Source organism: Piliocolobus tephrosceles, unplaced genomic scaffold, assembly GCF_002776525.5.
Source record: "Piliocolobus tephrosceles isolate RC106 unplaced genomic scaffold, ASM277652v3 unscaffolded_37895, whole genome shotgun sequence".
In the NCBI taxonomy this organism is placed as follows: Eukaryota; Metazoa; Chordata; class Mammalia; order Primates; family Cercopithecidae; genus Piliocolobus; species Piliocolobus tephrosceles.
The window spans coordinates 1-12211 of NW_022321970.1; the positions used below are offsets into that span (position 1 = coordinate 1).

The window sequence follows — 12211 nt, forward strand, 5'->3', positions numbered from 1 at the left end:
CACACATTACAAAATAATATGGGTAAGTATGAACAAGCTTCCAAGGACTCACAGAGTCCTAGGATTACAGGCATGAGCCACCATGCCCAGCCCCAACATTTCTGTTTTGTTTGTTTGGATAGAGGGTCTTGTGGTTGCCCAGGCTGAGAACAGTGGCACAATCTCAGGTCAATGCCATCTCCACCTTCCAGGTTCAAGCAATTCTCATGCCTCAGCCTCCCAAGTAGCTGGGATTACAGGTGTGCACCACCACACCCAGCTAACTTTTGTTTTATTAGTAGAGACGGGGTTTCACCATGTTGGCCAGGCTGCTCTCAAACTCCTGGCCTCAGGTGATCCACCCACCTTTGCCTGCCAAAGTGCTGGGATTACAAGCGTCAGCCACCGTGCCTGGCCCCAAACAAGATTTTTTAGAGACACTCATAGAGCAATCAGCCACTGCTGTCCAGCCACTTACCAGGTGAACATGACTCTAACCCCTATATCAAATCTAACCCTAAAATTAACCCTAATTCTAAACTTAGACTTCAACAGTCCTGGCTCTACCTGCCTGTGTTCCACCTGCCCAACCACCCACCCACCCAACCTGAATACCAATGGTTAGGGAGACACAACCCTAGTGGGCAATGACATCCCATACAGCCCTGGACTCTACAGGCCAACGCGTGTCCCAGGCGAGGACCTGCTCAACAGCTCTTACCAAGAGGGTCTGGGGTACTTTGCAGCCTAATCTATAGGGACGCCCAACCCGCAGGTAGACTCCAGGACAAAAGTTGATGTCATGAGAGCAGAGTCAGGGACATCAGGCAGAGGGTGCTGACTCTGGACCAGGCAAGCTAAGGAACATCAGCTGTCACAGCTCAATGTGAGGTGCCATCAGTGCTTAGTTCAGTTCATGGGGCAACTCAACTTGTCACCTCTGTTCTAGAACTGCTAAGCTGTCTAGATGGCCTATGACTTGGGGGTACATGTTCCTTGGGTGAGAGCAAACGATGCCAAACCCATGAAAAACGGATGGACCTAGAGTTGGTAAATTTATCAAATGTAATTAAGAAAGTAGACGAAACTTTTTTTTTTTTTTTTGAGATGGAGTTTTGCTCTTGTCGCCCAGGCTGCAGTACAATGGCGGAATCTTGGCTCACTGTAACCTCTGCCTCCCGGGTTCAAGTGATTCTCCTGCCTCAGCCTCCTGAGTAGCTGGGATTACAGGCATGCACCACCACACCTGGCTAATTTTGTATTTTTAGTAGAGATGGGGTTTCACCATGTTGCTAAGGCTGGTCTCAAACTCCTGACCTCAGGTAATCCACCCGCCTCAGCCTCCCAAAGTGCTGGGATGATAGGCGCAAGCCGTGGCGCCTGGCCTAATAGTAGATGAAACCTTTTAAGATTTTGAAGAAAAACGTGCAAGCTGCAAAATTATCTTGTAAAGCAACCAAGAAGAATATTTTAAAATCCTCTGTGAGGAAGCAGCTCTGCTCTAAGAATGCTTAAAGAAGAAAATCCAAGGTTGCCAAAAAATCCACTTGTTAAATTGAGGTCATGGGATTTAAACAACATATTAGAAAGCCAGATATCTCTGCACACATTACAAAATAATATGGGTAAGTATGAACAAGCTTCCAAGGAAAATGGAAACTGATGATAACCATGGTGAATACAGAGAAGCCCTTAGTTGAGCTCTGCCAGGTTAAGGAAGGGTTTGAAATTAGAGGTGATGGAGGGATTATAGCAGAAGGCAAACAATGATGTTAGTGACAAACAGCTCTGCAAGCTGAGTCTGAATCTATGACCCCAAACCCTAACCTTCACCTAATTTCTAACACTTAGACCATCATCCCTAACACCTAATATCTAACACTAACCACATCACTGACCCAAAACTAACTCTAACCCAATCCTTACCCTAAAACCTCACCTTCACCCTCTAACCCTTATTCTATCCCCTAAGACTCACCCTAAACCCCCCATCACTCTCTAATCCTCTCCATCACACTCACCCTAACCCAACCCCAACCTGATCCTCAAGTCAAACTGGGACCCTTAGGCTGGACAGATCAAGAATAGGTGGTTTTAACAGGGCCCAATAGGGAACCCCTGGAGGAAGAACCATGGAGACACCAGCAAAGGAAAAAAGGGGGACGATCTGCCCTAGCATCTCCTTTACTCAAGCACTCCAAACTCACAGAAAAAGATTTGAGGGCAAAGGGCCAACCACCAATGGGGGATGCAGGACGGGCGGCACAGTGATAATAAGATCCAAAAGATAAGGACTGTCCTAGTCCAATCATTCGAAGTCCCTAAGGGACAGTAAATTTATTGGCTCATTCTAATATGGAAGACTGAACATTAGATCCATGGGGCATCTCACAAGATACATGAGTATTAGAATATTTAGTAAAAGCACGTTTCAGTGAAATGTAAATCAAACAGTGTTTTGATGGGCACATAACAAGATAGGGCTGGATAGCGGGCTAAAGACCGGGTCTGAACAGTGAAGTGAACCAGGCTTCTGTTTCCTTGAGATGCAGAGTTCTAAAACCCCTTAGTTGAAGTTCTGCATCTGGGTTGTAAATCAAGGAATCTTTTTGAGATCAGACATTTCCTTCCTACTGATGATTTCTAACAGCAAAGTGGCTGTCCATGATTTTAATAAGCAAAGATTCTCAGTGGGAAAACAGACACTCAAGGGGGTCATTATATGACACTTTACATCTGCACAGTGACCACGGAGGAAATCTATTTCCCGAATATGTTACCCTGGCCTGATTAATGATAGGGCAGAGAGCCACTTTCTCCCACAAAGCTGATGTTTACTTTCCTGGAAGCCAGTTATGCTAAGATCTGGAGGAAGAGTCATCCAGGCAAAAGGAAGAGCAAGGTTGAAGACCTTGAGGCAGAATTAAGTCCAGTTACCTCAGGAGCAGAGGGAGACCACATCAGAGAGGCCATCGGGGCATAAACACGTGCAGGCCTAGGCAGGGCCTTGTATATAAGACTTCATATTGTATCCTAGGTACAATGAAGTCACTGAATCAGGAGACAGTGATCCAACATATATGAAGGGTCAGTCTGGCTAACACAGCAGGCAGGGTAAGAACAGTCATTAAGTAGAATGAGCAGTAGTGAGGATAAAGACAACGTGAAATACTTGAGATTTATTTTGAAGACAGAGCTGACATGCCAGTCGAAGTATTAAAAGTATATATGTAATCCCAGCACTTTGGGAGGCTGAGGTGGGTGGATAACTTGAGGCCAGAAGTTCGAGACCAGCCTGACCAACATGGAGAAACCCCATCTCTACTAAAAACACAAAATTAGCCAGACACAGTGGCACACACCTGTAATCCCAGCTACTTGGGAGGCTGAGGCAGGAGAATCATTTGATCCCAGGAAGCAGAGGTTGCAGCGAGCCGAGATTGCACCATTGCACTGCAGCATGAGCAACAAGAGCAAAGCTCCTTCTCAAAAAAAAAGAAAAAAGAAAGTATACAGAAGTATACAGTGCTGGAGATAGCAATCGAGGATGACACAGGTTTGCTGCTGAATCAGCTAGACAGGCAGTCGTGCCATTCACTGAAAAGAAGCCAAAGTGTGGGGAAAAGAGAGATCAGACTGTTACTGTGTCTATATAGAAAGAAGTACACATAGGAGACTCCATTTTGTTCTGTATTTGAGATGCTGTTAATCTGTGACCCTACCCCCAACCTTGTCCTTGCAAGAGACATGTGCTGTGGTGACTCAAGGTTTAATGGATTTTGGGCTGTGCAGGGTGTGCTTTGTCAAACAAGTGCCTGAAGGCAGTATGCTTGTAAAAAGTCAGCATCGGCCGGGCGTGGTGGCTCAAGCCTGTAATCCCAGCACTTTGGGAGGCCGAGACGGGCGGATCACGAGGTCAGGAGATCGAGACCATCCTGGCTAACACGGTGAAATCCTGTCTCTACTAAAAAATACAAAAAACTAGCCGGGCGAGGTGGCGGGCGCCTGTAGTCCCAGCTACTCGGGAGGCTGAGGCAGGAGAATGGCATAAACCCAGGAGGCGGAGCTTGCAGTGAGCTGTGATCCGGCCACTGCACTCCAGCCCGGGAGACAGAGCAAGACTCCATCTCAAAAAAAAAAAAAAGAAAGAAAGAAAGAAAAGTCAGCACCATTCTCTTAATCTCAAGTACCCAGGGACACGTACACTGCCGAAGGTCGCAGGGACCTCTGCCTAGGAAAGCTAGGTATTGTCCAAGGTTTCTCCCCATGTGATAGTCTGAAATATGGCCTCGTGGGAGGGAAAGACCTGATCGTCCCCCAGCCTGACACCCGTGAAGGGTCTGTGCTGAGGAGGACTAGTATAAGAGGAAAGAAGGCCTCTTGGCAGTTGAGATAGAGAAAAGCATGTCTCCTGCCCGTTCCTGGGCAATGGAACATCTCGGTGTAAAACCCAATTGTATGTTCTGTTTACTGAGAAAGGAGAAAACCACCTTATGGCTGAAGGTGGGATGTGCTAGCAGCAATGCTGCTCTTTATGCACTAACAAGGTTTCTGGAGATGTTTACATATGCATAACAAGGCACAGTACTTTTCCTTAAACTTATGTCACAGAGATCTTTATTCCTATGTCTTACTGCTGACCTTCTCCCTATGATGATCCTATTATCCTGCCACTTCCCTTTTTCTAAGATGGTGAAGGTAATGATCAATACTGAGGGAACTCAGAGACCGGTGCCAGCGTGGGTCCTCCGCATGCTAAGCACCGGTGCCCTGGGCCCACTTTTTCTTTCTCTATACTTTGTCTCTATGTCTGATTTCTTTTCTCAAGTCTCTCATTCCACCTAACGAGAAATGCCCACAGGTGTGGAGGGGCAGGCCACCCCTTCATCAAAGGGAAACCGGAGCCTAATCAAGTGTCTTAAACACGTCAAGTTTGAAATGCCTATGAAACACCCAAGTGGAAATGCTGAGTAGGCAGCTGGGCTCCAGGTATCAATCAAGTCTGGGAACCGAGTTTGGAAGATACCAGCAAACATCAAGCCACCAACGAGGATTAGGTCACCTGGAGATTCCCAGTTCCATGGAACAGAGGGCCTGAGATTGACATGGCCAACATTTAGACAAGAAGTCTGCCGAGGCTCAATCCAGGTCTCAGGCCAGAACTGTTAGGGCAAGAAGCTCCTTCCTCCTAAGAAGAGAGCCATGCCTGGTGGGTGCCATGCTGGTTCCCTGAGGATGACACCTGCTCAGGAATGAAGGCAACATGGACAAAGGACCCAGGCAAGGGACTGGACCCAGGGAACCAGACCCCTGCCATCTTCTGTACTTTCTCTAACACAGGTGGTCAGCACACTCTTTCACTCATCCAGTTTTATCAAAAACAGAGACTAGGGCAATGTGACATAACAGCATTAAGCACTAAACCATTTGACAGGGATTTCTTTCAAAAGTGAAAAACAGTGTATAATTACATAGCTTCTCCACTAATCTTTGTTACCAACAGCCACTTAATCTAATCCTAAAGACTGAGTACAATATTCTTTCTACAATACTTCAAACAGCCACTTCAATTTATTGTATATTTTCTAAATGCACCTCTCTGTTCTGAAAGAGAGAATATTTCATCAGAAAACAAATGGGGTCTTTTGCCTATCTGATGGTCTCACACCTTCACAACAGCTCCAAATCCTTGGACCAGCCGGGGACAGACCAATCCCAGGGTTCTCTGCCAACAGAAGTCCTGGAAAGGCTCTGCACTCAAAACAAACCCCTACACCACCCCAAGGGAGGGGGAATGTTCCAGGCTGGGGGAGAAGCTAAAAGAAATTGAACCTAAACTCTTCATCAGGAGTGTCCAGAGTGGCTTTGGTTCTCCCTATAGGGCGAGGCCTGCAGACCCTTCGGCTCTTCTTTCTGGTGGCTCCATCTACAGGCTGCACCTGGGCTAAATAAGCAGCTGTCAGGGGAGAGAAGCAGCATATATGAGAACTGAATAACAACAGCTAACATTACCTGTACAGTTATGTTTGCCCATACAATTCTAACCACTTTGAATAAATTAATTCCTCAAATTTGTAAGGTTGATATTACTATCACCCCCCATTTAGAGAGGTTCAGTAGTTTACAAAAGGTGTTAGTACTACTATGTAGTAGATCCAGGATTTGAACCTAGCTCATCTGGCTCCAGGAATTGCACTCAAACTGTTATGGGACATGGCTTCATTGCCAGTAGAGAAAGCCAAGACACAAAGACATGAGGCAGCTTTCCCCAAGCCAGGAGCAGGACCAACATAGAACCACACTCTTTCCCGCTCCTCCCATGACCTCCCGGCTGCTTCCCAGGTTCAGTCCTGGGAAAAGGAGAGACAGGTCCACGCCTGCTCTTTCCCTGTTCACTCAGGCTTCCCTGAGCTCATCTCCTTCCCCCACCAGCCTTGTTGCTCTGGGCCTTCTTCCTTTCACCCCCTAGGCACTTCCTCCTTAAATTAGGCCTTCCTGAATCAACCAGTTGCTAGCTCCTCACCAGATCTGAGAGCCCGCAGGGCCTCACGCCATTCGGCTTCCATCTGAGCCCTATAGTCTCCAAACAAGGAGTGCATCAACTGCCTCTTCCGGGGCAGGGGCGTTCTTTTGCTGCGCAGGGTTCGGATTGCTCCAATAGCCTGCTCTTCTGCGAATAAAAACAAACGACTAGTGAAAACCTCTACTACTGCCCTCCTACCGCCCCACCGCAAAGGAAACAACTTCATCCTCTGCCAGCACCTGCAGGCCAAGCGGTGCCACCGTTCACATTCTCCAACCCTATAGAAAGGTCCCTTACTCTGTTTCGGGGTGGGTTTCTGCCTCTTGAGGCCAAGCTCCAGTTGTTCCACACACCAAGCCAATTCCTGGGCCAACTGCTGCGTCTGTGACGGATTTGGGGAAGTGGCTGTGAGAGGGCACTGGGACACAACACAGCGCCTGGCACCATCCCATCCCCCTCCCCGCCTTAACTCCGCGGACCCCAGATCACATGTGCCCGTGGATTCGCACCCGGGGATTCCACCCTTCCTGACTGACGCCCGCCCTTGCCTGGGCCTCAGCGCTTAGGGGAACTTCTTCTGGGGCGGGTTTCTCTGGGGCCTTCTCGCCTCCATTTGCCACAGTGGCCCTGTTCCGGGTTTTCTTCTTATTCTTTTGTTTTTTCGAGGCTGCACTGCTTTCATCGCCTAACGGGTGCGCTCTGGTGTCGGCGTTACTGCTTGTGGGTTGCCTTGCGCAGAGACAGACAGTGGAGGGATTCCGGATGCTGGAAACCGCGCCGGGAAGCCGGTGTCTGCGGGACGCGCAGGGAGTACCCAGGCCTGGGGCCGCCGCTGCCTCCCCGGCAAGATGTCCTAAGGCCTGGAGAAAGGGGGGCAGCACGAGGGTCACGGAGGGCCACCGACAGTGCAACGCCCAGCCACCCGCGCGTCTTCTCCACACCGCTCACCGCCATGCTCCGCAGTCGCCACCGGAACTACGGGAGGCGCAGAGTCCCACGTCGAATTCCGTCCTCCAAGAGGGCGCCTGCGACTCTAGGTTCCGCAGGGTCGCGGGCGGGGCGGGGCGCGGGAGCCCTGAGGGGAAGGGGCGAGGCTGGGGCGGGATGAAGCTGGGGCGAGGCGAAGCTGGGACGGGGCTGGGACCTGGCTGAGGCGAAGCTGGGACGGGGCTGGGGCGGGGCGAGGCGGGGCGGGGGCGGGAAGGGGACGGGCGGGGAGGGGAGAGGCGGGGCGGGGCGAGGCTGGGGTGGGGTGAGGGCGGGGCGGGGCGAGGCCGGGGGCGGGGAGTGCCTGGGGGATTCGGGAAGAGGCTGCGGGGGGTCTCCGAAGGAACCTTGTGAGCGGGTGCTCGCGGGCACCGACTATGTGCCTGGCACCTTTCCGGATAAAAGTTCAAAGCTCTACACAAGGGTGTGTCTTCTCAAAGCTCACCTTTTGGTGGGGAGGGAAAAGCATGTAAACAGAACGTGAGCAGCTGTGGCGCAGGAGGGTGGTCGGCAAAGACCCTGGGAAATGGGGAAGAGGCGCAGGCCTGGGACCAGGCGCAGCCCGCGGCGCTCGCTCCGAGAGGGTCAGGGCACGGTTGGTTGAGAGGCCGGCGACGCGGGACGTGGGAGCTCGGGTGAGGTGAGTTGGGAGGGCCCCCGTCATGGATGTTTCCTTCCGTTCTAACGCAGCGGGAAGTTGCTGCAAGATGTAAATCTGAAGAGTGGCATAATCGTAGATGTGTGTTCTGCGGATCTCTCTGCTCCTGTGCAACGAGTGGGGCACATGGGGTGGAGGGATGTGGAGGTGCTCCTCACCTGCCCAGGTCGCACCTGCCCTCTCCCCTCACTCCCCTTCACCCCTGCCCGCCGCCAGTTCCGCACGCGCGTCTCAGCATCCAGCGTTTGGTTCTCCAATTCCAGCTCCACCGGAACAGGTCTGAAACCTCTCTGCACCTCGACTTCCGCATTTAAGCGATGACAGCAGCCTTCTCCAGGGGGCGGTGAGGTCAAAAGATTTACAGGTGGGAAGTGCAAGGTGCACAGTGGACGCGAGCTGGATTCTGAGCTTGATCACTACTTGGAGGTGGGGAAAAGGCGCCCGAGAGAGGGGGACAGTGCGCAGCCAGACGTCCTAGGTCAGGAAGGGCCGGTTTCAGAGGCCGGAGAATAACCCCAGGCTGTGGAGCGTCCGCAGGAACGCTCGGTGTTGGGGTCCCTTCCTTCCTTCGCAGCCGCACGCCGCCGGCGGCACCTCTGCGCCTGCGCCCTCTCACCTGCAGATTCCGCCAAGGGCTTGTATGGACCTAACCAAGAAGGAACAGGACTGCCGGAGCATTGAGTACTATCAGCCGCCTAGAGCGGACCCACGAAACCTGGAATTCAATTGGTTGGTGAGCTGAGGGGCAGGGCGGAAGTTCAAATTAGGCATTTCCGGTCCAGGGGGTTTGACTCGCCGCGGCACCGGAGTTGGCGTTGGCGCTCCTTCACTTCCTGTGGTCGAGCTGAGTGAGTCCCGAGCTAGGGCTCCTGGTGCGGAGGTGCCGGAGCGGCGCTGGGGCGGGCAGGGACGGTGCCGGGGTTCTGAGGGGCCAAAGGACACAGCTCGCGGCCTCAGTGACCCGTAGAGGACGCGCCGAGGGCAGCTGCGGGTTGTTGAGCGCCCGCTTTGTGTTGACCAAGGGACGGGCAGGGCGAGGGTGATGTGAGGCGGGAGCGGAGGCGGCGGGGCGTGCGGGTCCGCGTGCTGTCCTCCACGCTCCCGAGCAACATTGAAGCAGGGAAGCCAGATGGATAAAAAGGCCTCGCAGAGGAAGGGAGTTTGGGCAATGTAAGGGGATGATCTGAATTGTGCTTTTTTTTTCTTTTCAGAAGACAGAAAAGTGTATTTTATTTAGCAGGAATGGATTGAAAGGGTAGAGCTGTGGTGTGAAGGAGGGTCTGCTGTGGGGAAGGAAAGGAACAGGCAGGAGATGATATCTCACACATGCGCTGGAACAAGCTGAACGCTCATTCGTTTAGTAGGCACTCGGTAAATGCTGACTTACTGATTAAGACAAAGACTTAGTATTGTTTGCGGTTTGCTAATACTGTGCTGAGCATTTTATACATATTCTCATTTAACTCAATATAGTCACTTAAGGAGTAGTGTCAATCTCATTTTATGGTCTGTGGGAAAACTCAAGTCACTTACCTGAGACCTCCGCATTAGTAAGTGGCGGCTCAAAGGTTAGACTCAGTACTATTCGAGTCCAGAGCCCATGCGCCTAACAGCGGCATTACATGCCTCCCGCATGAGTTTAGGAGTGAAGGCAGAGTGCATTAAGAGGCACCGCTTGTGATTCACAAAGGGCATAAGCAGCAGGGGCCAGTCAAAGGCAAGCCCTGTCTGACGACTGGAAGATTCCCTCTGACCAAGGTGTGCCTCAGCTGGAGACTGAAGACATCAGTGAGCTTGTGTTCATCGGCCAGTCAGAAAATCTGTCCAAGAGAGGCTTAAATGATGAAGATGAGGCAGGGTTTGTCCCAGAGTTTGTTGTGAAGTGCCAGGGCTCTAGAATGTGTCTCTTGACTTTCCTTTGTGGCCACTCCATTCCCCTTCCTTTCAGGTGCCTCTTGGCAAACTTCCCTTAGCATCTCGGTGAGGAGAACTGGGCCTTGCGGTCACCTAGAGCCGAGGGAAAAGGGCGCATTTCCTCCTGAACTAAACGAAGGAATTTGTTTATGTGCAGAGGGCTGTGGGGAGGTGACTTGCTGTGTATCCCGAGGCCAGTTGGGAAGGCTTTTGTGGGAGTGACACATGTCACTGCTAAAATAAAACCAGATTTGTGGTTTTAGATGTCATCTGTGTACTGACAGTTTTCAGTATATACCCAACCAGCCCAACCTCACTCTTGAATTTTCAACTTGTATATCCAAATGCCCTAATTTTCCATTTGTAAATCTAATAGGTATCTTAAACATTACTGTATGCAAGACAACTTCTGCATTTAATCCTTCTGCAGTCTTACTCTTTTGAGTATGTGGAAATTTCATCATTTTAGTTGCTCAGGCCAAAACTCTTGGTGTCTCGGCCTATATGAAATTCATCTGCAAATCCTATTGATTGTACCTTTGAAATGTATCCATAATCTGACTGCTTTTTGTCACTTCTGCCACCCCCAGTCTAATCCAAGACATTCATCTCTAGCTGGATTGTTGCTAGAACCTTCTTACTGGTTTCGGTTTTTTCCTTACCCCCACCCCCTAGTCTATTCAAAGCACCCTCAAAGCAGCAGCTGTAGAGACCACATCTGAGGTCATATCACTCTTCCCAGACATTCCAGGCACTTCCCATCCATTCAGAATAAAACGCATAGCCCTAAGGCCTACAAGGTACCCTCCCCAGAGGGTACCCACTGTAGAGGCCTCCATTAATATTATAAGTCCTGCTCTTGCATACAAAGCAGGGCATTCCTCCTCTCAAACAGGGAGGACAAAGGAGCCTACAAGACTGGCCTCAGTTGCAAATAGCAGACCCTGGGGGCTTGTTTATATGTAAACATCTTGGAAATTCAGAAAGTCAGGGAAAGATCAGAGAACAACAATGTGGCGACTTGCTAACATTCCACAAACCACGGTATAAAATAAAGCAGAGCGTGTCGTTTGGGGTGGCCGCCATGTTTGTCTTGTCTTGTGTGTTCATTCCTTTGTTCAGGAAACACGCGGACCCCAACATCTGGCGCAGCGAGTAGGGTCCGTGGCTCCACGAGAGCAAGGAACCGGAGGGGAAACACCCCGGGCAGGCACGGGGAGACCGCGGGCAGGTAAATAAATAAGAAGGGGACCCACGGGAAAATTATGGGGAATTCCACCTCTCTGGCCTCTGAATATTTACGGTTACTCCAGGGACTGTTGATGTCTATAGGAGTAGAAGTTAATTAAGGAACATAAGACTTTGAAGTGATTGTTTGCCCACGTTGAACAAAATTGTTATTGGTTTCAATATCAAACCAAAGTGCAATTAAATCGAAAGGAATGGTTACAAGTGGTTAAAGTCTTGCGTCGAGCTCATCAGGGAGGGCAAATGATGCCTCTGACTTTGTGGACTTTGTGTAGTTCCATTACTCAGGCATTAGAGTTATTTGAAACTGACTCAGAGCGTGGCGATACTGCCACAGGAGGTGAGGCATCTGAAGCTTTAGAGAGGAATGATCCTAGAGAGAAACATATTTACGCCCTGGTTGCTGAGGACAAGGAATTGGAAGAAGAGCTAATGCCTCCTTCATCTGAAGGAAATTCTGATTTGCAGCGTATTTTAGAGATGTTACAACAGTTGTTAAAATTGATTGCTAGGTGCCGCTGCTCCTGTTTCTGCTATCTCTCCACCACGAGCCTTCCCTGTTACCTTGAAAAAGATTTCCCTTTGCTTCCACCTCCAACCTCTTTGCCTATGTCAGGTCAGGTTTTCTCTGTGCCTTTTACTCCTGTAGGAGAAAAGAAGGAATCGAAGGAAAAGGATGATTTTGAGGAATTAAATTTATTCCCAATAACACGGGCTGCTTTCGGCCCCAATGCTCAGTTCCCAAACGGTGGCCAGAATGTGACTTTTACAGCCCTACAATTTAAATTTTTGAAAGAAATGAAAGCTGCAATTTCTAATTATGGACCTCAGTCACCGTTTGTTCTTGGCCTTCTCGATTCCTTCTCTTCAGAACATATGATGATTCCGATTGACTGGGAAAC

General features: G+C 50.2%; 1 protein-coding gene and 1 long non-coding RNA gene across 2 annotated transcripts; one reads left to right on the plus strand and one right to left on the minus strand.

The window, feature by feature from the left end:
- Positions 1–5528: 5528 nt before the first annotated feature.
- On the minus strand, positions 5529–7717 carry LOC113219514 (UPF0488 protein C8orf33). The gene is made up of 5 exons (XM_026452624.1): positions 7451–7717; positions 7051–7362; positions 6800–6884; positions 6503–6649; positions 5529–5935 (listed from the first exon to the last, which is right to left on the minus strand). Exons 1-5 carry the CDS (start codon positions 7454–7456, stop codon positions 5796–5798), a joined length of 690 nt encoding a protein of 229 aa, XP_026308409.1. The 5' UTR covers positions 7457–7717; the 3' UTR covers positions 5529–5795.
- Positions 7718–7763: 46 nt separating this feature from the next.
- On the plus strand, positions 7764–10330 carry LOC116418671. The gene is made up of 2 exons (XR_004228788.1): positions 7764–9518; positions 10096–10330. It is a non-coding gene; the product is annotated as an uncharacterized LOC116418671 (long non-coding RNA).
- The last annotated feature ends 1881 nt before the right edge of the window (positions 10331–12211 follow it).